This window comes from Carassius gibelio, chromosome A9 (genome assembly GCF_023724105.1).
Source record: "Carassius gibelio isolate Cgi1373 ecotype wild population from Czech Republic chromosome A9, carGib1.2-hapl.c, whole genome shotgun sequence".
Lineage (NCBI taxonomy): Eukaryota > Metazoa > Chordata > Actinopteri > Cypriniformes > Cyprinidae > Carassius > Carassius gibelio.
The window spans coordinates 15,713,256-15,737,910 of NC_068379.1; the positions used below are offsets into that span (position 1 = coordinate 15,713,256).

At 37.5% G+C, this 24,655-nt stretch overlaps 1 protein-coding gene across 1 annotated transcript in view; it reads right to left on the reverse strand.

Moving 5' to 3' along the window:
- LOC128019727 (nebulin-like) overlaps nucleotides 1–23,576 on the reverse strand; it is a 59,429-nt gene extending 35,853 nt beyond the window's left edge. The window contains exons 1-59 of the mRNA XM_052605894.1: nucleotides 23,459–23,576; nucleotides 22,636–22,748; nucleotides 22,313–22,375; nucleotides 18,657–18,773; nucleotides 18,175–18,282; nucleotides 17,865–17,969; nucleotides 17,645–17,749; nucleotides 17,446–17,550; nucleotides 17,156–17,260; nucleotides 16,759–16,863; nucleotides 16,522–16,629; nucleotides 15,806–15,922; nucleotides 14,422–14,523; nucleotides 14,235–14,342; nucleotides 14,034–14,138; nucleotides 13,847–13,945; nucleotides 13,176–13,280; nucleotides 12,665–12,772; nucleotides 12,450–12,563; nucleotides 12,160–12,357; nucleotides 11,350–11,457; nucleotides 11,156–11,254; nucleotides 10,958–11,062; nucleotides 10,758–10,865; nucleotides 10,344–10,655; nucleotides 9,857–10,063; nucleotides 9,614–9,718; nucleotides 9,411–9,518; nucleotides 9,009–9,320; nucleotides 8,700–8,906; nucleotides 8,501–8,605; nucleotides 8,083–8,190; nucleotides 7,650–7,961; nucleotides 7,349–7,555; nucleotides 7,156–7,260; nucleotides 6,930–7,037; nucleotides 6,494–6,805; nucleotides 6,192–6,398; nucleotides 5,959–6,063; nucleotides 5,584–5,691; nucleotides 5,179–5,490; nucleotides 4,876–5,082; nucleotides 4,683–4,787; nucleotides 4,497–4,604; nucleotides 4,084–4,395; nucleotides 3,813–4,016; nucleotides 3,611–3,715; nucleotides 3,315–3,422; nucleotides 2,915–3,226; nucleotides 2,506–2,709; nucleotides 2,310–2,414; nucleotides 2,093–2,200; nucleotides 1,693–2,004; nucleotides 1,346–1,549; nucleotides 1,137–1,241; nucleotides 940–1,047; nucleotides 494–805; nucleotides 200–403; nucleotides 2–106 (exon numbers count right to left, since the gene is read on the reverse strand). Coding sequence (XP_052461854.1) covers nucleotides 2–106; nucleotides 200–403; nucleotides 494–805; nucleotides 940–1,047; nucleotides 1,137–1,241; nucleotides 1,346–1,549; nucleotides 1,693–2,004; nucleotides 2,093–2,200; nucleotides 2,310–2,414; nucleotides 2,506–2,709; nucleotides 2,915–3,226; nucleotides 3,315–3,422; nucleotides 3,611–3,715; nucleotides 3,813–4,016; nucleotides 4,084–4,395; nucleotides 4,497–4,604; nucleotides 4,683–4,787; nucleotides 4,876–5,082; nucleotides 5,179–5,490; nucleotides 5,584–5,691; nucleotides 5,959–6,063; nucleotides 6,192–6,398; nucleotides 6,494–6,805; nucleotides 6,930–7,037; nucleotides 7,156–7,260; nucleotides 7,349–7,555; nucleotides 7,650–7,961; nucleotides 8,083–8,190; nucleotides 8,501–8,605; nucleotides 8,700–8,906; nucleotides 9,009–9,320; nucleotides 9,411–9,518; nucleotides 9,614–9,718; nucleotides 9,857–10,063; nucleotides 10,344–10,655; nucleotides 10,758–10,865; nucleotides 10,958–11,062; nucleotides 11,156–11,254; nucleotides 11,350–11,457; nucleotides 12,160–12,357; nucleotides 12,450–12,563; nucleotides 12,665–12,772; nucleotides 13,176–13,280; nucleotides 13,847–13,945; nucleotides 14,034–14,138; nucleotides 14,235–14,342; nucleotides 14,422–14,523; nucleotides 15,806–15,922; nucleotides 16,522–16,629; nucleotides 16,759–16,863; nucleotides 17,156–17,260; nucleotides 17,446–17,550; nucleotides 17,645–17,749; nucleotides 17,865–17,969; nucleotides 18,175–18,282; nucleotides 18,657–18,773; nucleotides 22,313–22,354 — 8,844 coding nt within the window. The 5' untranslated portion in view covers nucleotides 22,355–22,375; nucleotides 22,636–22,748; nucleotides 23,459–23,576. The remainder of the gene's footprint in view (nucleotide 1; nucleotides 107–199; nucleotides 404–493; nucleotides 806–939; nucleotides 1,048–1,136; nucleotides 1,242–1,345; nucleotides 1,550–1,692; nucleotides 2,005–2,092; nucleotides 2,201–2,309; nucleotides 2,415–2,505; nucleotides 2,710–2,914; nucleotides 3,227–3,314; nucleotides 3,423–3,610; nucleotides 3,716–3,812; nucleotides 4,017–4,083; nucleotides 4,396–4,496; nucleotides 4,605–4,682; nucleotides 4,788–4,875; nucleotides 5,083–5,178; nucleotides 5,491–5,583; nucleotides 5,692–5,958; nucleotides 6,064–6,191; nucleotides 6,399–6,493; nucleotides 6,806–6,929; nucleotides 7,038–7,155; nucleotides 7,261–7,348; nucleotides 7,556–7,649; nucleotides 7,962–8,082; nucleotides 8,191–8,500; nucleotides 8,606–8,699; nucleotides 8,907–9,008; nucleotides 9,321–9,410; nucleotides 9,519–9,613; nucleotides 9,719–9,856; nucleotides 10,064–10,343; nucleotides 10,656–10,757; nucleotides 10,866–10,957; nucleotides 11,063–11,155; nucleotides 11,255–11,349; nucleotides 11,458–12,159; nucleotides 12,358–12,449; nucleotides 12,564–12,664; nucleotides 12,773–13,175; nucleotides 13,281–13,846; nucleotides 13,946–14,033; nucleotides 14,139–14,234; nucleotides 14,343–14,421; nucleotides 14,524–15,805; nucleotides 15,923–16,521; nucleotides 16,630–16,758; nucleotides 16,864–17,155; nucleotides 17,261–17,445; nucleotides 17,551–17,644; nucleotides 17,750–17,864; nucleotides 17,970–18,174; nucleotides 18,283–18,656; nucleotides 18,774–22,312; nucleotides 22,376–22,635; nucleotides 22,749–23,458) is intronic.
- Nucleotides 23,577–24,655: the final 1,079 nt, after the last annotated feature.

The following is a 24,655-nucleotide window of genomic DNA, read 5'->3' on the forward strand; positions in this document are numbered from 1 at the left end:
CCTCACTGTAATTCATATTGTTCTGCTTTGCCAACAGAACGTCCATACAGTCAGGCATAACATGGATTTTGGTTTTATCCTTGTCCCAGGCTTCAGTGTAAAGTTTCTATAAGAGTTACATTAAATGAGATGTCAGACATTTTACTTTTAAGCTATTGGTTAGGGTTATTGTGTTGAGAAGCCTACTGAGTAGATTTACCTTATTAATAACAGTAGCATTATTTTTAGCTAAAACTACTGGCATGTCTTCAGTTGTAAGTGTGAACTTGAAGTTGCTTGGATGTTGGCGGTACTTCCTTTCATTCAGGATTTCGCCAGCCTTTTTCACTTTCTCAACATCAATAGAACCAATGGGAACCCATCCGATTCCTTGAAGCCATTTCAGATCAGCCTTGTACACTGCCTAAATGGTCATGCAAAAAAGAATGTAAAATGTCAATAAATAAAATAATAAAATGTCAATAAAAGTCAAGAGCTCTTTCATAAGACTTACGTCACTCTGGAGGTCATAGACTTGTCTGGCATGGACAACATCATTAGAGTCGGGCAGGCAGGTCCAGTTGTGCAGGTAGGTTCTGTAGTTGGCATCATTGACCTGGATCTGGTTCTTCTTGGCCAACTCAAAAGATATCATGTCCACTGGGAGGTTGAACTTGGTCTTGGACTTGTTGAAGTCTTTCTTGTAGAGGGCATCACTAGCAATCCTAGCTGAGTTCAAGGCCAGCATGAGCAGAGGATCATCCTGGACACTGAGGGCTCCAATGTGATGACCAACTTGCTTACGATAACCAGTCTTGTACTTGTACTACAGTTGAAGAATTAAAGAACAGTAAAAATAATAAAAAAATCTAAATAAACAATTTTACACATTCTGGACCATAAACTATAAGACTAAGTAAGAAGAACAAATAACAAAGAACAAAGGAAAAGAGCGCTCACATCACTGATGATATCCCTAGAGGCTTTAGCTGCTTTTATAGAAATGGCATCACCACGCATGTCATAGCCTTTCTTTTTGGCCTCCTCATTGGCAAGCGTATATTGTTTCTGGAATATGATTAGGTAGAAATGGAAATATGAGGAAAATCAAACATAGCTTTTCATCTTCAAGTGGAGACATGAAATGAATGACTCACCACACTGTAGTTAATTTTGTTCTGTTTAGCAAGCACAATCTCCATTGTATCTGGCATCACATGGATCTTGGTCTTATCATTTTCCCAAGCTTCCACATAGCTTTTCTATAGTGTAAGGAAAAATAAAAAACAAAACATTAATGCAAAGTATCTTTACATATTACATTGGAAATTAGAAGAAAACTATGCTGCTGATCAAAGCAGGCTACCTTGTTCATAATGCTTGCATTGTTTTTGGCCAAAACCAGAGGCATGTCTTCAGTTGTGCAAGTGAAATTAAAGTTGCTTGGGTGCTGACGGTACTTCCTTTCACTCAGGATTTCTCCAGCCTTTTTCACTTTCTCAACATCAATCGAGCCAATGGGAACCCATCCGAGACCTTGAAGCCATTTTAAATCAGCTTTGTATACCGCCTGAGAACAAACATAGCATAAAAATTAGCATTAAGTAGTGATACAATACTCTTCCATAAACTGGGTATTTGAAAATATCTGAGAATTTGAGAATCTTACTTATCAAATCATGAATCTGCCATGTTTAAATGTAGCATACTTACGTCACTCTGGAGGTCATAGACTTGTCTGGCCTGGACAACATCATTAGAGTCGGGCAGGCAGGTCCAGTTGTGCAGGTAGGTTCTGTAGTTGGCATCATTGACCTGGATCTGACATTTCTTGGCCAGTTCAAGTGTCAACATGTCCACTGGGAGGTGGAACTTGGTCTTGGACTTGTTGAAGTCTTTCTTGTAGAGAGCATCACTGGCAATCTTAGCTGAGTTCAAGGCCAGCATGAGCAGAGGATCATCCTGGATGCTGCGGGCTCCAATGTGATGACCAACTTGCTTACGATAACCAGTCTTGTACTTGTACTGTTTAAAAGAAAGAGAAGTTTAAGGCATGACTTAGTTCTATGGAATGTTTTATTCACTTTTAGATGCTATAATTCAATGTACTTACATCACTGGCGATATCCCTGGAGGCCTTGGCTGCTTTGATGGGGATGGCATCATTTCGCATGTCATAGCCCTTCTTTTTAGCTTCCTCATTTGCAAGCGTGTATAATTTCTTAGAAAACATTCATTAAAACAGTTATTTTATGGAAAAAAAAAAAAAAATTATTAATCAAGAACATCCATTATGCATCACAAAGAGGCAAATGTTGTGTCATACTTACCAGACTGTAGTTGGCCTTGTTTTGTTTTGCAAGTACAATGTCCATAGCATCTGGCATTATATGGATCTTTGACTTGTCTTTGTTCCATGCATCAACATATTGTTGCTGTCAAATAAGAGTATGAATTTAAAGATATCAACAAAACATTTAACATACAGACATAAACTGCCTAAAATAAAATCAGTTCAGTAGTTACCTTGTTCATGACATCATTGTTGGCTTTAGCCAAGGCCATTGGCATATCTTCAGTTGTCATGGTATATTTGAAGTTGCTTGGGTGTTGGCGGTACTTCCTTTCACTCAGAATTTCTCCAGCCTTTTTCACTTTCTCAACATCAATTGAACCAATGGGAACCCATCCGAGACCTTGAAGCCATTTCAGATCAGCCTTGTAAACAGCCTAAGAGCAGACACATATATGGAAAGAATACCTGTTAGTGACTCAATATAGTTTATATAAAGAATACAACAGAGACCAACAAAATGTTTTGGCTTTTTCCAATGCAAACTAGATACAAACTAAAGTATAAAACAGAAAGTCAATTCCATGAAGAGCCAGAAATGGATAAAGGATTATCTCTTAATAGAAACTGGATATTACATACGTCACTCTGGAGGTCATAGACTTGTCTGGCCTGGACAACATCATTGGAGTCGGGCAGGCAGGTCCAGTTGTGCAGGTAGGTTCTGTAGTTGGCATCATTGACCTGGATCTGACATTTCTTGGCCAGCTCAAGAGACAGCAGATCCACTGGGAGGTGGAACTTGGTCTTGGACTTGTTGAAGTCTTTCTTGTAGAGAGCATCACTAGCAATTTTAGCTGAGTTCAAGGCCAGCATGAGCAGAGGATCATCCTGGATGCTGCGGGCTCCAATGTGATGACCAACTTGCTTACGATAACCAGTCTTGTACTTGTACTGCAAAGAAAGTAAATGTCCTTAGTGTAGCAAATGAAAGCATATATTCAATGTGTCACATATTGCCTTATGAGTTTGTTATACTTACGTCACTAGCAATGTCCCTGGAGGCTTTGGCTGCGATGATGGGTATGGCATCATTGCGTAAATCATAACCCTTTTTCTTGGCTATTTCATTGGCAAGTTTATATTGATTCTGCAGAGCAAATGAGACAAAATTTTTGAACAAACTTAAATACATATCATTTATCTTTTGTTGTCATAAAAGCAGTGCTCATTGCTCTTAATCTATACAGTATAGACTCATTGTTTATATTTGGAATATTTGCTTAAATGTAAAAAAAAAAATACTCTTATATACAACTTTAAATTTGAAACACTGACCTCACTATAGTTGACTTTGTTTTGCTTTGCAAGAACCACGTCCATTGCATCTGGCATTATGTGAATCTTTGTTTTATCATTGTTCCAAGCTTCAATATATTTTGACTGCAAGAATGAAGAGGGAATTAAGCACCAAAATTGATATCACAAACAATAACTGAGATATTTTCCATATGGGTATACATATCAAATGTAAAGATACCTTGTTCATGATTTCATTATTGGCTTTGGCCAAGACCAGTGGCATGTCTTCAGTTGTGCAAGTGAACTTGAAATTGCTTGGGTGCTGACGATACTTCTTTTCACTTAGGACTTCTCCAGCCTTTTTCGCTTTCTCAACATCAAGTGAACCAATGGGGACCCATCCGAGACCTTTTAGCCACTTCAGATCTGCCTTGTACACCGCCTAAGAGCAGAAATATGTGAAAAGAGTGCTTTAAAAACTCTAAAAACTGCAGTAAAATCTGACTTACGTCACTCTGGATGTCATAGACTTGTCTGGCCTGGACAACATCATTAGAGTCGGGCAGGCAGGTCCAGTTGTGCAGGTAGGTTCTGTAGTTGGCATCATTGACCTGGATCTGGTTCTTCTTGGCCAACTCAAAAGCTATCATGTCCACTGGGAGGTTGAACTTGGTCTTGGACTTGTTGAAGTCTTTCTTGTAGAGGGCATCACTAGCAATCCTAGCTGAGTTCAAGGCCAGCATGAGCAGAGGATCATCCTGGACACTGAGGGCTCCAATGTGATGACCAACTTGCTTACGATAACCAGTCTTGTACTTGTACTGTAAAAAGTCCATTAAAATGTCCATTACAATTGGCTATGTACACAGTAATCAAATGCTGGGTCCAATAATAATAATAATAATAATAATAATAAACTTACATTACTAGCAATTGCACATGATGCTTTTGCAGCTTGAATTGGGATAGCATCAGCACGTAGATCATAACCCTTTTTCTTTGCTTGTTCATTGGCAAGTTTGTAGAGTTTCTAAAGAAGAATATGAAAATAATTTTTAAACACTGTTTGCAATCAATCAACAATTATGAACCTGGCGAAATCACTCACCTCACTGTAGTTAAGTTTATTTTGACGGGCAAGAGCCACTTCCATCGAATCTGGCATAATGTGAATCTTGGTTTTGTCCTCTTCCCAGGCTGCAATATACTTTTGCTGAAGGAAGAGTAAATGGGTCCATTTTAAATTATTCTGAAACATACTGGCTATTTTTAATTATGTGTCAAATGGTTTCAACTCTTACCTTGTTTTTGATTTCATTGTTGGCTGTAGCTAGAACCAGATCCATGGAATCCATGTCTTTAGTGAACTTGAAGTTACTAGGATGTGTGCGGTACAGTTTCTCGCTGCCTATCCGACTAGCAGTCTTCGCTTTCTCCACATCCAGAGATCCAATGGGAATCCATCCAACTCCCTTGATGTAACTGTTATACTCAGATTTGTAGATGTTCTGTAGAATTAGATAGAATGCCATCAAATCGAGCATTTTATTGAAGAATCCAAATGTAATAAACATTTAAAATACAACATCACAATTCTGACTCACATCACTTGCGATCGCCTGCATGTTACGGGCTAGTTCTAGGTTCATGGCATCAGGCAGAACTTTATAATGTGTAATGATGTTCCTGTATCCAGCAAAGGTTTGAGCAGCCGTAGCCTGCTTAGCATGAACAACACTCAGCATGTCCACAGGTGTATGGTACTTCAGCTTGGCCTTGTGGTAATCCTTCTTGTATAGTTTATCACTTTGTATCTTAGCCACCTCCATGTAGTGCACCAGCAAGGGGTCGTCCTGGAGGCTACGGAAGCCAACATGGTGTCCTCTTGCTTTATTGTACTCCTTCTTATACTTGTACTATAACAAGAAATATTTGTAGAGGTAAGAAATGATAACATTTGGATAACACTAGTGACAGAAACATTTTAATTATCTATCTGAGCAACTCACATCACTGGCAATATTTGTGGATGTCCTAGCTGCAACCACTGATACAGCATCAGCCTTGAGGTCATAACCTTTCTTCTTTAGGGCTTCCAGTCCTGCTTTGTAGGCATTCTATAATCAAAACATGTTATATATGTTATTATTGCTTTTATAAAATCTCTAAAGGGAACAGGGGATTTTTCAGTGACCCTTTCAAGTAGGTACACTGTTACATCATAAGTGATGAAATGTGAGTGTTTTAATAAATGACTGATACATTCACTCAAAGAAAACACCTCTACTATGTGTTATTCATAGATTTATCTTACTCCATAAGTAATTGTTAAAATATGCTTGTAAAAATTGTGAAGATTCTGCAAATACACTGAGTACACCTACCTCACTGATGTTGATTGCATTAGCCTTTGCAAGTAGAATTTCGGGACAGTCAGGCATGACATGGACCTTTATCTTGTCCTTGTTCCAAGCATCTGTGTATGCTTGCTATAACAAAACACATTCAAAATATCATATATTGATCAGACCAGCCAAGTAATCCAGAAAAAACTTCCATCAATTAGATTAGATGAACATAAATCTCAGAAATTATGGATAATTTCTATATAATCTACCTTGTCCATGATCTTATTATTGGCGGCAGCCAATGCAAGGTCCATAGAATCCATAAATTTGTGAAACTTGTGGTTCGAGGGGTGAGTGCGATAGTTGTAATCACTCAGAATCTTTCCTCCAATCTTTGCCGTCTCTACAGCCAGTGAACCAATGGGCACCCAACCCATACCCTTCATGGAGGCATTGTACTCACTCTTGTACTCAACCTGGGAGATAATGAACATAATGATTGAATCATTTGTTAATCCAATGGTACCCCCATCCATATGGGATGTGTGGATCTAAAATAAGATGGACTTACATCACTGGAGCTGATGTTCATGGAACGAGCTAGCGCTAGGTTCATTGCATCAGGCAGCAGGGTGTAATTATGGAAGTGCTGCTTGTATCCTGCATATGTCTGAACCTTTGAGGCATTTTTGGCCTGCACAACACTTAACATGTCCACAGGTGTATGGTACTTCAGCTTGGCCTTGTGGTAATCTTTCTTGTAATTCCTTTCACTCTGAATCTTAGCCACCTCCATGTAGTGCACCAGCAAGGGGTCGTCCTGGAGGCTACGGAAGCCAACATGGTGGCCTTTCGCTTTCTCATATGCAAGTTTATACTTGTACTGTCATTACAGAAACATGGATTTATCAGAAAAGATTACGGCATTGTGCCAACACATGAATAATTTTGCAGACATTTAAAACAAAGTACTAAGACACCAATAGATAAGATGATAGGACATTTACATTGCTGGCAATATTCCTGCTGGCTTTGGCAGCCACAATTGAAATAGCGTCTGGTTTGAGGTCATAGCCCTTCTTATACATTTCCTCAAGGCCAGCTTTGTAGAGTTTCTGAAAATACACAGAAAAAAAAAATTGAATATCCTGTACTGCACTAGACTTTGTTGTTGCTGTTGTTGCTCTGGTTATTAATGAGAATCATTTGAATACATGTATTAGTCAGTCTTACCTGACTCATGTTAAGTGCATTGGCTTTGGCCAGGACAATTTCAGGAATGTCAGGCATCACATGAATCTTGAGCTTGTCCTTTTCCCAGGCAGCATGGTAGGACTTCTGCAACCAAAAGCAATTCAGTTTTCATAGATTGACCATTATTTTTACACCAGTCAAAACAATGAAAATAAACTTAATCCAGACTTGCCTTGTCCATGATCTTATTATTAGCGGTAGCCAATGCAAGGTCCATAGAATCCATAAGTTTGTGAAACTTGTGGTTCGAGGGGTGAGTGCGATAGTTGTAATCACTCAGGATCTTTCCCCCAACCTTTGCAGTCTCTACAGCCAGTGAACCAATGGGCACCCAACCCATACCCTTCATGGAGGCATTGTACTCACTCTTATACTCAACCTGGGAGATAATGAACATAATGATTGAATCATTTGTTAATCCCATGGTACCCCCTTCATATGGGAAGTGTGGATCTAAAATAAGATGGACTTACATCACTGGAGCTGATGTTCATGGAACGAGCTAACTCCAGGTTCATTGCATCAGGCAACAGGGTGTAATGATGGAAATGCTGCTTGTATCCCGCATATGTCTGAACCTTGGAGGCATTTTTGGCCTGCACAACACTCAACATGTCCACAGGTGTATGGTACTTCAGCTTGGCCTTGTGGTAATCCTTTTTGTAGTTCTTCTCACTCTGCATCTTAGCCACCTCCATGTAGTGCACCAGCAAAGGGTCGTCCTGGAGGCTACGGAAGCCAACATGATGGCCTTTTGCTTTCTCAAATGCTTTTTTGTATTGATACTGTGATCAAAGAACAGTGGATGCTAATCAGTCCAGAAAATTCATCATGTAATTGCAATATATATAGGTATTGCTGAACAAGTCCTTCAGCATTTCAAGGCAAGATACATTTTACACTTACATTGCTGGCAATGTGTCTTCCTTGTTTAGCAGCAACAATGGGAATAGCATCAGCTTTCAGGTCATAGCCTTTGGCAATGTCCACAAGCCACTGTGCCTTGTAGCGTGACTATAAAATAAGTTTTTTTTTAACATTTACATTATTTTATTATTTCATTGACAATAAAAATAACAAAAATTTAAAATACAATTAAATGCAATTAACTGATCAAATCAGAATAAAAAATAACATTAAAAAAATACTTGAGAAAAAAAAGAAAACCTGCAAGACACTTTAGTAGTAACAAGATTAGAGTGCATGTGCTGAAACCGGTTAATGCAATAGTTCAAAATTAACAAAATAATGTTAACACATAGAACCCTATTGAAAAGTGTGTATCTTTTTTTTTTTATGAGATTTGACATGCTATTGTACTCACCTCACTAACAGTCTGCGCATTATATTTAGCCTGCAGGAACTCTGGAGCATCAGGTGGTAGATTGTAGGTGTGCATAAATTTCTCTCCAGAGGCTTTGTAGGCAGCCTAAAATGGAATAAAAAGCAAGCAAGAACTCTCAAGTCAATTTTAGATCATCATTCTTATTATCATTCACAATAAATTATCAAAGTACACTTACTTTATTTTGTAGTTTTGTGTTGCTAATGGCCAAAGCCATGTTCATCTGATCTGTTAGACTGCTAAATTTTAGCGTACTGGGGTGAATTCTGTATGACCTCTCATCAAGGGCTTTATTGGCAGCCTTGGCCTTCTCAACATCTAAAGAACCTATGGGAACCCAACCTGCTCCTTTGAAGATGCTGTTGAAATCTGATTTGTACAAATTCTGAAGAGAAAAAAAATTACCTGTTATTCATTTTGACAAAACAGTGGGTGATTGTCATTGGATGACTGGGTCATTGTCATATCCTTATTCAGTTGTTCTTACATCACTCTGGATCTCCATCATGTTGCGAGCCAGTCCAATGTGCATGGCATCGGGCAACAGGGTGTAATGATGGAAGTGCTGCTTGTATCCTGCATATGTCTGAACCTTGGAAGCGTTTTTGGCCTGCACAACACTTAACATGTCCACAGGTGTATGGTACTTCAGCTTGGCCTTGTGGTAATCCTTCTTGTAGTTCCTCTCGCTTTGCATCTTGGCCACCTCCATGTAGTGCACCAGCAAGGGGTCGTCCTGAAGGCTACGGAAGCCCACATGGTGACCTTTAGCCTTCTGATATGCAAGCTTATACTTGTACTTTAAAAAATAACGCAACACAGTTGCAAGTAAGTCAACAATGCACTCAAACAAATTAAATATAAATAAACTAAATGTATGCTTGCTTACATCACTGGCAATATCCCTAGAGGATTTTGCAGCAACAACAGGAATGGCATCATGCTTCATATGATGTCCTTTCAGAAGATCCTGCTTGTGTGCATAGGTATAGTAGGTCTGCAAAGGCAAAAGAAAACACAAGCTTTCAGTTGAACTTGATACCGTTAACCATCTCATTGTTATATACTGTTTAAGATCCGCAGCATTCTTACCTTGCTGACATTGACAGCATTGTATTTGGCTTGCAGAAGCTCTGGTGTATCCGTAGGGAGATGGTAAGTGTGCATGAACTTTTCACCACTGGCTTTGTACAGCCTCTGAAAAACAAAATTGACATGATTCAGAAAGTAAAACATCAATTTAACATATTCAACCTCATGGCATTGTTAAACATGTTTAACATTGTGGACACTAATCATGGGCACCAGAACAAACAGCATGCATTTTTCACCCACATCGCTTAGCTGCTTTGCGTTCAGTTTGGCTTGTTCCATGACTGGGGTGTCCAGAACGCTGGTGAACTTGATAGTGTCTGGGTGCTGCCTGTACTTATTCTCATTGAGAGCTGCACCAGCAACTCTGGCTTTCTCAACATCCAGAGAACCAATGGGGATCCAGCCAGTGCCTTTTACATAGTTCTCATAATCCTGTTTATATTGGACCTGTTGGAATCAAACAACACATATTACATAAAACATTCACAGAAATATCAACTGCTTAGTATCTCACATCTTTTATACTAAAGATGTATATTTATTAAGAATAGAATTAGAATAGTGAGTGCTAAAGCTAGAGGGTCAAATAAATATGGAATAGATGGGTTTTAAGCCAAATCTTGAAAGCTATGTTCGGTTTGATCAATGTTAAGGAAAATGTATGATGCGATTGATTTTGGTAAATCTAGATAAGAGAGTCACACATATATTCTGAAATGTTTCTTACATCACTGGAGCTGATGTTCATGGAGCGAGCTAACTCCAGGTTCATTGCATCGGGCAGCAGGGTGTAATGATGGAAGTGCTGCTTGTATCCCGTATATGTCTGAACCTTTGAGGCATGTTTGGCATGTGCGACACTCAACATGTCCACAGGTGTATGGTACTTCAGCTTAGCCTTGTGATAATCCTTTGTGTATAGTTTATCGCTCTGTATTTTAGCCACCGCCATGTAGTGCACCAGCAAGGGGTCGTCCTGGAGGCTACGGAAGCCAACGTGGTGGCCTCTCTCCTTCATATACTTCTTCTTATACTGAACCTGAAAGACAATGTAAATCAAACAGTGTATTTAATATTCCGTTCCACACTGGAGTTTCCCATCCATTGTTCCTCTTTATGGATTTATGAAGGGATCTCTTACATCACTAGCAGCATGTCTTGCCGCCTTCGCAGCTTGTACAGGGATGGCGTCAGACTTCAAATCATACCCCTTTGCAATAGTCTTCAGCCATTCAAGCTTATAGCATTTCTGGAAAAGAAGAGATGCAATAGATATACAGAGGCATCAACTTTGCAAAAAAACTACATACAAAAAAACATCTTAAGGGCATTTTCACTTACATCGCTTATGTTGTAGGCGTTACACCTGGCCTGAAGGAACTGTGGGACATCAGGAGGGAGGGAGTATTTCTGATGGACTTCATCCAGACCTTTCTTATAGTGCAGCTATAGTGGGGGAATATTCAGAGATCACATAAACATGCTGCTTTAGCATTTATTCAGAGCAACATGTTTATTTATTTTTTTTATATTGCTTACATCACTTCTTATCATCTGGTTGACTTTAGCTTGCAGCTGGAGAGGGTGGTCATCTATAGCAGTAAAAGGTATGGTGTCTGGATGCTGCCTGTATTTTTTCTAAGTAAGAAAAAGAAAGATATAGTCAAGTGTCATTATTGATAACAATAGAAATCAATTTCTTCTTTATACAGATAAAATATAATGTGTCATACCTCACATAAGATGTCCCCTGCTTTCTTGGATTTCTCAACTTCCATGGAGCCGTAAGGCACCCAAGGTGTTCCTTTGACATAGTTATTGTAGTCGGACTTGTATTCATTCTGTGGTTACAAATGACAGAAAAATCAGTAACGCAAAAAAATAAAGGTATGATTGATATATAGAATGAACTTTTGCTATGTGGACTTGGTTCATGTTTGATAAACATAACTAAAATAAAAATAAATAAAAAAATACAAATTAGTTCAGAAGATGACAAATTATGTGTATTTGAGCAAATTAAATTGGTATTTGTGGCTTTTAGTCCATCTCTTTTAGAACAGGGAGCCCATATATCATATATATATTTTAGCAGATATATGCATGTAAAATTTTGTCTTTTTCTCTCAGGACCAAAATGGGGCAATCTTGCACTCTTAAATGTTGTATACTCAAGTTCTTAAATATTCTAGAATAAGAATATCTCCTCACTCTGATACCACCCACTTCTGATTAGAATGTATTTATTCATTTATTACATTATAAAAGAACATCAGGCAGTCAGCCAAGGGGAAAGATGGCTAAATGCACGAATCTAAATGTAATGTAAGTCTTCTGACTAAAATACCATGGTTTGCATTTGTTCACAGCTGTGATGTTAGGTTATTGACCATTTAAAAAAGACAATATTTTCAATAAGCCTTTCTCACCCAACTTCGTGTTTTAATAGGAAATACTTCAGTATAGCAATGACTGCTCTTGTCAACACAGAACTTGTCAATCTGTACTAATTCTAGTTTGTCTAAAGCAGCAGGGATCCTTACATCACTCTGAAGAGCATTGGCATTCTTTGCCAGGACCAGTGGTATGCTGTCATAAGGGAGGAGGTAACGGTTTGGGATATTCTTATAGCCAGTCATGCTGGCAATGGCCTGAGATTTCTTAACAAGAGTCACAAGCATCATGTCCAGTGGAGAATGGTACTTGGTCTTCATCTTCTCATAGTCTTTCTTGTACTCACGCTATTTCAGAGAATCAAAAATGTACTGTTAGTACAGAAAAAAACTTCATGATTGTGTATACAAGTAATCAGTAATGCACTAACTAACCGTACCTCACTTTGGATCTTGGCAACATGTACTGAATGCATGATCTTGGGATCATCTTTGATGCTGAGGGCCCCAATCATCTGTCCTCTGTTCTTCTCATATTCTTTCTTGTATTTCACCTAAAATGAAAGACCACATCATTGTCACAATTACATGAAATATTTGTCATTGTTTTGTTACATACTGTCAGGTAAATGACCCAAATATCCCATTTACTTACATCGCTGGCAATGTTAGTGTGAGCACGGGCTGCAAGGATCGAAATTGCATCTCCTTTCATCTCAAATTTCTTCGCTTTTGCTTTTTCCCATTCAAACTTATAACACGTCTGTGAACATGTAATAGAGAAAACAGTGCATTATGATCAGGGTTCAGTTCACTGCTATGAATGAAGGGTGAACGTGATTTCACCAATTACAACATGTTCCTGAATCAACATCCTTGTTGATCCTGGAACAACATTCCAATCAACCAGTCAGAAATGAGATATAACATTTCAGGAAATATCGGTTTTAGGCTTACAATCAGCGTTAGGTGCTCCCTTTTTAATCAGCTATCATTTCCTACTAATTTGAGGAATAAATGATGGGTAGGGTTAGGGATAGGGATTGGGTTAAGTCTGTAGTTTTGTACAGTAATGTTGATCCAGGATCATCAGAAGATGTTGATCCAGGAACATGTCTTACTTGGCAAAATCATGGCGAGCATGAATGAAGAACGAATGAACTTACATCACTAAGGTTATACGCATTAACTCTAGATTGAATGAAGAAGGGGTAATCAGGAGGGAGGTAACACTTAAACTTCTCCTTCTCATACTTTTCCTTGTAGTTGAGCTGTAAAAAAAAAGAGAGAAAAAAGTGTTAATATACAGTGTTAATAAAATGATAATATACAGCATTCCACACCAAATGTATAATTATAATGGCTAATGAAAGTGTAATCTTACATATAAGTTCATACATAATCATCTCTCTCTCTCTCTCTCTCTCTCTCTCTCTCTCTCTATATATATATATATATAATGTATGCCTCATGTTGCCCTAGTAAATTTCCCCATATTTCCCTACTGCTCCATGATTTTGGTGTTCAGTGAGACATGATGAACTCGATGAACACCACCAGATGGCTCCTCGGTCTCAAAAGGATTGGTCAGTTGTTTATCAGGCTTTGTTTGCCTGTGACTTACCACTCAAACTCAAAATAGCACAAATAACAGTTCTAATAATATGTCTAGGGATTCACTCTTTTATCAGCAGCACTGAGATGACAACTGTGCTCTAATAATGTATGAGGGGATTTTTCTAGAGCAACATTTGACAAGGTCCACGAACCACCTGGTAAACTTTTTACAGTGTCTTTGGTTTTATTTAGTCGTAGTAATCAAAGCTTTTTCACGTACATCACTCAGCTGTTTGGCGTTGATGGCAGCTTGCACTAGAACAGGTGAGTCTGTCACCTGTGTGAACTTCACCTTGTCTGGATGTTGACGATAAACTTTCTGCAAACACACACACACACACAAACAAAAATCACGTAAAGTCATGTTCTGTACCCATGCCATTAAATATATATATATATATACTTACATCTTGACATTGCTGAAGCTTCTTAGTGGCTTCATATTCAGGTGTCATAGTTTGAGGGAAGAAACATCTTGTCTTTATGTCCTCATAATCAGCTTTGTAGATTTGCTTTTAAAAGACAAAGGAAGTAAGTGTTAATACACACATAATTGTTTTTATATCAAGAAGATTAAATGTACACAAAACTACATTAAGGTAACTTACATCATTCTTTAATTCTTCCATCTTCTGACAGTGAACTGTAAATATATCTTCATAGCTACCAACATAATGACCCTTCACCTCATTTTCATACTTTTCTTTATAACGGACCTGAGGAAAGAGAACAACATAAACTTGAGATATGAGGAAATATCAGATGTTTTCAACAAGTTATGAAATCGTTACTCACATCACTGAACTTCTTCAAGACACTGTCCATCTTGAATTTGGGAGTGTCACAGTAATTGATGCTGAATCCCCGCGCTTTCTCATAATTCGCTTTATATACATTCTAGAAAAGGCAAAAGAAAGGCATGTCAGTAATAAGTCAACAGTTTGAGATATAAACTACATTTATTTCAATACAAGTATGTTTAAATTCTCAAAATAGCACCTTTAGTAAATGATGAGAAGACACGCTTTATAATCCTCATTTAGAAATCTTTAGGTTTTGGTTTAATCCGTGTGCCAAACAGTGGCCACACAGACAGAATCCCATTCAATTATCAGGTGTAATGAGATGTGGTCATTTTAAATGAGCTGCATATTCACACTAACTGCACTGTAAAAAATAAGTGTAATTTTAACTGTAAAATTTTGTAAAAACGCTACGGAAAAAAACTGATAATAGGTTAACAGTAAGTTCCCGTACTATATACAGGGAAAAACTGTAAAAGATCTAACAAAGCATTTAATGTAAATTTACAGTAAAATTCTGTTAATTATACAGCTTTTAGAAGTAAAAAAAGAACAAATCAATGTATAATTTACAGTCTAAAACTGTAAACTGATATTCCCAGAATTCCCTGCGTGACACTCCACGTTTGAAAGTATTTTGTTTAAATAATCATGTTTTTAAATAGTTCTTGTTATCAGTTATGTACATTTGAGCTTTATGTTACATCTTCTGTTGCTTAATGAAAGTTTTTTGCATTATTTAAGTATCACGTGTGTTACCATGATGGTGTTTTGTGTTTCCATAAATGTGCACCTTCTATATGTTAATATATACTTCTGCTTGTGGTGAAGCTACTTGTGATGAGCTTTGATACTTCATGTGGCTTTCTCTTATACAGTACCATCTTTATTATTATGGTGGTTGTCAGTATTTTCAAGGTACAAAACAGATTTAATTTTGTGTGTTGTTGAATTTACTGGTTTATATTCACATTTTCTTGTTTGTAAATTACAGCTTTATATTGTAAAATTAACAGTTTTTGACGTAAATGTGTTTACAGTTTTCTGTATTTTTACAAAATTATTCTGGCAACCACAGCTGCCAAAAAGTTTTTGTAAAAACAACAAGAAATTTTTTACAGTGTGAATTAAAGATGTAAAGATATAACGCACACCATCATTTAATCAGTAACACTATGATACGAGCATTGCTAAATATCTTTCGTTTTTAGAGAAGAACTCAATGTAACATCTTTGGTTTTTCAATGCTTTCAGTATTTGTATTTGCTAAATCATTTATTTCAGCTGCCTTGTGGCAATATATTATGCACAACCTTTTAGAGCATAAACATTTCCTGACAAAGCAGACCACTTGATTAAGATCTGCATTAACATACATCACTCAAGATGGTGCCTGCGTATCTCAGCTGTCTGAGAAGGGGGTTCTCTGTAGCAGGGAGAACGTTGTAATCGGACACTGCTTTTGTCTTCTCATAGTCCTTCTTATATTTGACCTGTTGAGGTGGAGAAATACATATATTAAATGGCAAACGGTTGTGAAATTGATATGACTCTTGGGTTCTTCTAGCACTGTTTACAGATTATTTAGGACTTTTCTCTTTTAAGACAACACAATAAATTCACAACAAGTTCAGTAAATATAATTTGATACCTATCTCTGGTCTCTTTTATAGCTACAGTGCATGAAAATACCTGGGATCTAATCCTCTTTGTTTTTTTTATGTCCTCTCTTGTGATGCAGGCAATGAAAATTAGTAAGCACGGATCAACAGAGATAACCAGATCAGACATGTGAATCTCTGGATTGACTCATGATCTGTTTAAAGAGTCGTCACAGCAAGGTTGTTTCCATGCAATGGAGACTAAAAAAGTATGTCTAGCATCAGTAAGTACTACTTTCATTGGGAGTTAATGCACATAATGTTAAAAAAATGTTTAAATTCGTTTGACATTTTCTAGAAACTAATTCATTGAAACATTTAGCTCATGTCCAAGTTTAAATGACAGAAAATACCAGCTTTTCGTGTGGTATCAGATTTACAGACTCCATTATATGCATGAAGAAAAAAAAAATACCTTCTAAAAACCTTACCGTACTTGCAGCTTCGCGAGCCTTTTTATTAGAAGCGTATGTTGGGGTGTCTGTTTGCATGAAATAAATTTGGTCTTTCATGTCTTCAAAAGCAGACGTATATTTTTTCTGGAAAGAAATCAAAGTGACACTAAGCTTTTTACAATTTTTAAAACATTTTCGACTTTGATTAATGCATTTATTTGAACTATTTCAACAGAATATGTTTTTGAAGCATGCTGGGTTTCTTGCACTTACATCACTGATGTTGTCCATAGCCATTCTAGCAACCGCGACATCAAAGTAAGGGGTTTCACACCATTTGCCCTTCACATTCTTGTTGTAATCCTCATGATATTTAAGCTGTGAAGAATTGTGTGTGTTTTTCATTATTTTTATAGTTCACATGTCATTCCCAGAGACTATTTTGGCGAGCATAATCTATTCTTGCAGGGACAGAAGATATTTACATGATTATCAGACCCTGATGTTCACATTGTAAAATATATTACAATACAAAACTACAATAAATACAAATAAAATGTAATACTGTAGACCAAACCCCTCTGATAGATGGAAACTAAAAATGACCCTCTATTAACAATTAAGAAAATGGAAATTGATTCAGAAAGCAAGAAAACCAGGGAAGTCATACATTACTACGATTGGTGAAGTTTTTCTTGGCCTGTTGCACCTCTGGGGGATCAGCCAGACACGTGTATTTTGCCTTGCGCTGATCATGGCCCTTCTTGTAAACAATCTGTACAGATGAAGCACAAAGCTTTTTGAAACAAGAGCAGTTCTAAGAGCAATAGAGCACATGTAACAGTATTTTTTAACAGGGATAGTAAAATACAAAAATTTAATAAATACATTTAGAAACAAAAAGTGTTGTTTCCCCAAATTGTTTCAAGTTCCACATTATAATATCACAAGTTTACTCACATCACTGAGGTCTTGTTGGGCCTTGGCCACCCTGCGCAGCTCTGGGCTGTCACTGTATGGATAGTACATGGTTTTATCATCATCCCATGCCTCTGTGTACAGTTTCTGGTAGGGATATTCAATCATCGTAGAAGGTAAATCAGCCAGTAATGACAGTATAAATATCACTTTAGTGCCAAGACAGGAATCAGAGGTCTACCTTGCTGTAATTTGCTGCATTCTTCACAGCAAGGACCAACTCGGGGGCATCGGGAGGGAGCGAGAACCTATCCTTGGTCTCATCCCATTTTTGCCTGTACAAAACCTGGAAAAAGCATATGTAAAGAACTTATGTTATGACATGATGATAATAAAAACAAGGAAAGGAATCGGGATTTGACTAGATGTTGGGTAGTCACTGTCTTGACACAAGCACTTACTTTGCTGATGAGCTCAGTGGCGTGCTTCACATGGGCAATCTCACGAGCCTCGCCATCATAAAGGCTGGTGGTTTTGGCCTTCAGTCCTTCCATACGGTATTTCACCTGGGTAACCAAAACCATTCACGGTCAGTTCAATTTACAACATCTGCCAGAATTAAGAAGTGTCTGGTTGTGGTTTATTAGGAGATCTAAACTAAGGAGGTTTCAAAAAAGCATCAGTCAAAACACCCCATGCAAATACATAGATCTTGCAAACTATATTCTGACAGATTGAAAAGCACTGATATGATCGATCAGGGGTACATACCTCACTGAGCTGCTCCTGGGCCTTTTTGATGCGAATCATCTCTGGTGTGTCAGCCGAAATGTCATAGGGCTGCCCCTTTGATTTTTCATATGCCTCCCTGTATTTATTCTAAAAAATAAATAAATAAATAAAACATAAACATACAAATTCAGTTTGAATTATAGAGCAGACTGTCACTTTTGATTAATTTAATGCGTTCTAGCTGAATAAAATATTAATTTAATTTATTCTTATTAAATTACTGGCTCAAAACTTTTGAATCAAACCCCTACCGACTCTAATTCTACCTAATATATTTTTTTATTCTAATGGTTCTCAAACTGTGGCCTGCGGACATGATTGATTCTGTTGTCTCATGTTCAGTTTTCATTTGGGATCATTAACAGTTAGGTCTAATTCCTTTCAATGAAATAAGAACAAAACAGCCGTCTAGGTAGCTTATGGATTAATAGCAAAACATATTTCCTTTGTCATTTGCTTACATGGCTGTACTGGTCCAGCATCTTCTGACTGTGTGCCAGGTAAGGAGTCATGAACTTGGAGGTGTCCACCTTCGCCTTCTTCCTAACTACGCGTTTGGGAAGGCCACCAGGTCCAAGCTTAAAAAATAGCAATCAGCATTTAAGACAGATGCACGTGGTTAAGAGCAACATCTCTCACTTTACAGAATTTCATCACTGAAAGCCAAGCAGTTTAAGATAACATTACATCATTTTATGTGGAACAGTTCTGGGGGACCAAAACATGTAATTTTCAAATACTACATTGAATTTTCCAACACTTACCTTCAAAGTCCTCTGCAAACATTAATTAGTTTGTTTACCATGCAGATTAGTATGAGTGAACAGGTTATACAGAATTCAGAAAATTTTATATTTCACTGATAGGTCAGTAAATTAGTATTGGCTCAACAGGTATTTCATTAAAATGTTTTTTTTTTTTTACATGCAGAATATGCACTTTTGGGACAAGCAAACCAAGTGCATTAAGCATAGGTTATACCACATACTACTACAGCTTTAGACAGACAAACTAAAGTAAACATTACATTAACTCACATACAGAAAGCTCTATTAAAACAACCTCACTGTCATCGCTGGCATTTGCGTGGCTCTGAATCATGGGGGCTATTTTTTGAAAATGTGCTACTCTCACAACTTAAAGAATGTATTCTGTTTTCATTGACCCATGAATTGTTAAACAAGGGAGTTTGTTTAATAATCCACTATTTAAGTCGGTATACCATTTGGATAGATATTACTAATCAAAACTACTCTAAGTATCTGAAAGGACAATGGAATAGCCCCCATGGCATGTGGAAGGAACAGAGATCTGTTTCATCAGTTTTCATTCATTTACCTCCACACCATGAGACATTGAGGTGGTCGAGGTGGTGACTGTTGGACCCTCCTCATAGTAGTACTATAAATATAGGAAAAACTCTGGGCTTTCAAAATGGATGGTCACACACTTCTGGAAAACACTACAATCTAGGAAAGTGACTTTTTCCTGCTCTGGTTGTTGTAGACTGTTTAAAACAACCATTGGGACAACCATTGGGAATAGAAATACTCGCACACCCATACAAGTAACATTTTAGGCTTAACATATCACAAATAAATGTGTAGCTATGTTTTGGTTTTGTACAGAGCCCTGCACATGACATGCAGAGGGAAAAAAAACAGATACTGTGGCTTTGAATTAAGAATGTGTTCCTATAGTTAACAAATTTGTGGCCACATTGTACCTTTTTGATCCCTTATGATTGGGAATTCGTTACCATGATATCCTATTTTTTTCCCCAAAATGTCCTGTGCTTCGTAATTTGGGACATTAAAACCTAAAAATAATCTGTGGTACGCGTCTTTCTAAACAATACTATATTGATCTATAAAAACACTACTTAAATATTGAACATTTTCCGCCCAGAATGTTGTTTCCTTCTCTTCACTTGCTGTAAAATGAATCGCTAGAGTTGGTTAGGGAATAAAAATATAGTAATGCCGCCATTTTCCCAGAAGACCTCTGTCTATGACTGACAGAGCCGAACGACTGGCAGGTGCTAAGAACATTTTAGCACCCTAATGACCTCAACCCTATTATTATTTGCAGCTAATGTTATTGTCATGGTAGGAAATAGAAACAGCGGGTCAGGGAACAAATTCCAACCCAAACACACATACACGACTGAAAGCAGTGTATCACATTTAGCCATACACGTGATTCCTGAACTGTCTAGAGACAGAACTATACCTTCTGGTATTTAGCCAGATATCATGACAGAATCTCTCAGTACTTGGCTGCCACATCACAGGAGGCTTCAAATAGTGTGAAACCAGAGCAGGAAAAAACACCCCAAAACTATGATTTTACAGGAGTTTAAAGCTTCTTTATTTGGACCACTGGATAGCCAAAATACATATATTTTAAGATCCTGCGATTTGTATATACTTTTTCACTTAACAGACAAGATACAGGAGATGGAAAGTTGTGAATATTCAATAAAATACATGGTAAATCTAAATCTCTCTCTCTCTCTCTCCACCACTTACAGATATTTTTTTTTCCACAGGTCCTCCCCCAAAAGCATTCTAACTGCATGACGTTAACAGCAAGAGGAGTGCAATTCACAACACGGCTCATTTGCCTCTCTGCGAGTCTGTTATAGATGTCAACTTCTATATTTGTATCTTTGGAAAGAACAACTAAGCCATCGCTGAAGGCTGCTTTTCCATTAATGGGGGAAAATAACAAATCTTTGCAGAAATTTGAGTAACCTGTAAATAATAACTTCCGGAAAAAATATAATATGTATAATATAATATAATAATAATATTTGTTTCCCTTATCAACAACTTGATTTAAAAAAATATATATATATATATATATATTAAATAACAAAATGTGAATCTCTGCTTTCCACAGATCCAATGAAAGAAGCCGACTGAATTAACGCTGATGTCTTTCAGGTCTTATTCTGTGTAGTGTAGATGAAAGTAGTAGTGAAATCAGAGCGTATATATTCCAAAATATTGGGTTGAGGTGCAAAATGGGCGAATTTCCATTTCCTGGATATGTTAAAGGGGAATACAAAAGCATATGTTTAAAAAGTTCTTTCAAAAGTACCTACAGTAAATAATGAGAAGTCATGTTAATGCAATAGTTTGGTAAACCCCTGTAAGATATCTACATCAGAAATGGACACGAAAGTATACAAGGTCTACTTTAACTCTATTTCTCTTGGAAATACTGAATTAAAGTATCAACCTTCTGCTTTCACTCTTCCATTGAACACTCAGACACATTTACCATTCATACAGACATTATATCAAGGAATAACATGACAGAAACACATTGAAGTAAACAAAACTGCTGCAAGCTTCAGGAGGAGCTGAACTATTACAAAACATGGAATATACGCAAAATTATGCTGATTAAGCAATTGTGATTAAATTGACTACAGTACATATTTGCTTTGAAACAACACTAATGTTTTCTGCTCTTAATGAAGCTTGCAGTCGATTTAGTGCTCTGAACAGACCATAATCCCACTGTTAGTATAAAGCTGAGAGTATTATATCTAACAATGGTTATTTCCATTCAGGCTTGTTTGGTTTGATCAGGAAAAAAATTGCATTAGCATGTTCATTATAAGATCTTATCAGATTATGAGAAACTGCTGCAGGGGTCATTACATAACTGTCATGTGAATGACGGTTTGCAAAATATCTAATTGACATCTCTTTATGGTATTAAATGTATTACATCGATCGAAACGACTGCATTGATACATTGATTACTGGGAATAAAACATGCATTGAAGGGAATTTACTGCACTACAGCCTCCATGGAAGAGGTCATTTAAAATAAGATTCAATGCTAATCATATACAACATGCCAGCTTCTACTAAACTGCAGATGGTGGAGGTATCTTAGATCACTATTCATAAGGTTTGCCACTATACCTATAGGATTGAGTTCTAGGGGGCGTTAAGTTGAAGAGCCGATATATATGCTATTCAAAGGTTAAAGCAATATAATGTAGAGCAGCAATAGTGTCATTCTTTCAATAAATGAGTGGACAACCTTTAAACAGATGATAAAATATGGATTGCAAAGAATCAGATTTGTATCTTACCTCCTCCACGATCTCTTCTTCATACTCTTCTTCTGATGACATCTTCAAACTGATTTAGTGAGTCTACACAAGCACATTAAAAATGGTGAGACACTTGCAAAGCTAATCTGTATAGTACATATGTAACTAAATACTAACAGCATGAAACTAATTTCTGTTGCAGGATTCGATGAGAATTAAATAGATAAGGCAAATAAAACATAGGAAGTTAAAAGTGACCTTCACTGAAGGTTTTGAATTTCACTAGCACTTGAAGGACACTCACAATGTTAACAATACACCAGGAATGATCTGTTAAGTTAAAGAACTAACTAAAGACATACCTTTACTATAGAAGGTTACAGTAGAATTTCAGCAACCCTACAGTAAAGAAAGGTATTCCCTTTCCATCCACTCGTGTCCCAATCTGCTATTCCACTTTATGTATTCCTGCAAACTTAAACAAAGACAAAAACGTGTCAGTTCTGTTCTGACTGAGCTGATGCTTTAGTGTGGGTGGACCAACAAAAGCAAAAATCCTAATTTTAGGCTGGAATCTTTCTGCAGGCCTTGGGAGGAGAGATGGTTTAACACCTAAGACTCCCCAAACGCTGCTCCTCCTCGCTGAAGCCTTGCGACAGCTGCTCTGAATTGCTCCAGCTATTTGTCATGTAAGCCAATGCTATGGGTGATTGGCTGGCTTTGTTTAGCTAGAGGAGCTTCAATGCCTTCTGAGGCTGCAGGTTAAATTTAGGTCTGACCACTAACTACCCTTTTTTAGGACCCAAATCCCAGAAAATGACATCAAATGGTGGTATTCTGTGCAGTTTCATCAGAAAGATTGAGAGGAACGTGGACGGGACTTTAATAACCAACTCCTGCCCGTGAGATGAGATGCTTCACATAGTCTTTCAGGAAGAACAAAGTCCAGGAATAAGTTGAATAAGCTTTGAGTAACTGGTAAACTATTTGTTCCTGCAATGATGGCCAATAAAGTCGATTCGAAAGTTGATTCTTATCAGGCCGTGGTCAGCATCACCCTGAGCATCACATCCATCTACCAACCGGTTGTAGAAGATGGTCAATCCAACTTAGCAGGTCATGCAAAGAGTGCTAGAGAGTGAAATCTGGTGCGCAGTTTGATTTCATAGTTTTTCCTTTGCTTACCGGTGACTTTAAAGTTAAAACGTTTCCCAAGCTGCCAGAGCCTCCCCAACTCTTCCCTCCTGAGAAACGCTGGGCAACAGTTCACAGCTGCAACAGCTCACAGCTGCAACGGCACTCCGATTATCATGTGCTCCTATTCACCAATCAATGGCCAGTATTCTCAGGTTTCAAAAGCTAAATATACATCAGTGACCCCTTCACAAAAGTGCACCTGTTCAGCAAATCATCAGCAATACAACTATAATTGTCAAAGATGGAGTTCTATGGAGGTATTATCAGGGGTAGTAGAGATCCCGAGGCAAAATTAGGTTTCCTCTATGAAGACATCCAGAGAAATTTCTTGAGGTCACTGGTTTGCATCCAAGGGTACATGGAACCCTGAGGCTGAATCAGGTCAAGGCTGGGGGCAAGAGGGAAATAAACTGTCCACTTGTCCATCCAATTACAAACATCTAAAGCGATTGAGGATAAGAATTCGATTCTCAGTCATATTCTATCTACTATACTCAATGCCTGTGCACTTTCCATCAAACACATTATAGCGCAGCACAAATCCTCATATATTACCTTTGGATTTTCTTTTGGATTTTGGCTAAATGTTCTTTGACTGCATTCTTGACCAGACATGTCTGTAATAAGTTCCATTTAGTAAAGCATTCTCATACAATTTGTAGCAATTTACTTGTTTTGTGTTTGTTAACACAATTATAGTGGGAAGTGGGAATCATAGGGGGTCTGAATTATAGGGTTTAAGTCTGGTAAAAGTCGTTTTTGAGTAAGTATATATACATTTTAATAGGGATTTTAAATGTTTTATTAAGGTTAAAAGTTTAATAACAAGTTAAAGCATGAACACCAATGAAATACCGATGTGCCCCCTTCTTTCATTTCTTTAAAAAAAACATTGAAAATCATTATAATTCACATCACTCTTTTAAGATTATCTAAGGTGAATTGTTAAGAAATTTCTTTTTTAGAAATGTAGAAAGTGCCTCTTCAGTTGTCTGCAATAGATGTCTCTGTGCTTCTGCAGACAGACAGCTGCTGTCTATCCCTTCTGTGCTCTTTGGGGTATAATCTAATCCTGACGAGCATGTTATAGTATTAAAACTATTCAGGGACATAAAAATACAGCTGACACTATTTTTGAAGCAACCTGAGCGGCAGCAAGGGGGTATAATGATCTTCAGGCACAGT